The sequence below is a fragment of the Penaeus monodon genome, chromosome 21, assembly GCF_015228065.2.
Source record: "Penaeus monodon isolate SGIC_2016 chromosome 21, NSTDA_Pmon_1, whole genome shotgun sequence".
NCBI lineage: Eukaryota > Metazoa > Arthropoda > Malacostraca > Decapoda > Penaeidae > Penaeus > Penaeus monodon.
Window position 1 is genome coordinate 9,869,519 of NC_051406.1, and position 1,449 is coordinate 9,870,967.

The window sequence follows — 1,449 nt, forward strand, 5'->3', positions numbered from 1 at the left end:
GATTGGATCCATATCACCTGCAACGGCAGCGAGGAACAGGACCCTCCAACACCATCGCCCAGCCATCTCCTCTTCCACCCACCCTCAACCACCTCTTCTTCCACCTCTTCCTCCTCCACCATCATCTCATCTCTACTTTATTCGTCACCTCCCAGCCGCTCTTCCTACGCCAACCATATCTCCATCACCCCCTCCCTCACCGCCTCCTCCACCGACGACAAGCGTACCTCCACCATCACCCCTTCTATGACCCATACCTCCACCACCTCCTCCTCCTCCCCTACTCACATCTCCACCATTTCTTTTTCCACCACCCCTCCTCTTCCACCATCCATACCTCCAACACCTCTTCCTCCGTCATCCATACCTCCACCATACCCCTCTTTTCCACCACCCGCATCCAGACCTCCACCACCTGCTCCTCCACCATACCCCTCTTTCCTCCCCTCCACCACCCATACCTCCATCACCCCCTCTTTTCCATCTCCTCCACCACCCCCTCTTTTCCCCCTCTACCACCCATACCTCCACCACCCCCTCTTTTCCACCTCCGCCACCTCCTCCTCCACCATCCCCTCTTTTCCACATCCGCCACCTCCTCCTCCGCCGCCACTTATCCCGCTGCCAATACACAAACCCCCCTAAACATCAGCCTCGTCTTCACGCATTCCTCTCGCGACGTGCCAGAAACTCCACAAGCCCCATTGCCTCCCAAAGCAAGCCCGGCTCGCTCTGGTTCTCAAGTTGTACGTGTCAACTCGCTTGAATAGTGATGTCCAATGGCTAGCTGAATAATAGCAAATGGCTTCTAGATATAGCAAGAAATGGCTAGTGGAGTGATAGCAGCAAATGGCTAGTATAACAATAGCAAATGACTCACAGCAGTATATCTTATGGTTTCTATATTGTATCAAATGGCTGGTACAATATCAGAAGGGTAGTGAAATAACATCAAATGGCTACCATAACAATATCAAAAACTAGACGTATGATTTGGATCAATAAATAATCCAAGATTTATGGGAACGCTCTTTCGCGCAATGTTTTGATAAGCCATCGCAGCCAAGACGCCTTGGATCCTTAGGCTAATATTTGTTACCGGAGTTCTGGGATAAACACCTGAGTCCTCTAAGCGTAAGGCCTGTGTCGATAAGGTCGTACTTTACGGTTTTTCACAGGCCCAGTGACCTTTACCGAACCGTGAATAAATGAGACGCCGCGCTGTCATTCTGTAGTTGCTTTAGCGCGTCCTTCAAGAAAAAGCATCCTTACGGAGGCGCAAGGAGGCGAGACGCATTGCCGAAGGAGTGCCAGTGTGGTCTCCGGGTACTCACGCGGGGGGAGGAAGGCCAAGGACACGCCCATCCATGCCGCTGGCCCCGCCCCCGCCCTCCCATGGGCCCGTCACCTCTATCTTGACCTGAGGCGTTGGCGTCGAGGGCTGTGACA

The 1,449-nt window shown here is 53.1% G+C and overlaps 1 protein-coding gene across 1 annotated transcript in view; it reads right to left on the reverse strand.

The window, feature by feature from the left end:
* The window catches only part of LOC119586192 (transcription factor EB-like), a gene marked incomplete at its 5' end in the record, with an annotated part of 127,344 nt that overhangs the window by 125,453 nt on the left and 442 nt on the right, over positions 1-1,449 (reverse strand). The window contains 1 exon segment of the mRNA XM_037934894.1: positions 1,335-1,449. Coding sequence (XP_037790822.1) covers positions 1,335-1,449 — 115 coding nt within the window.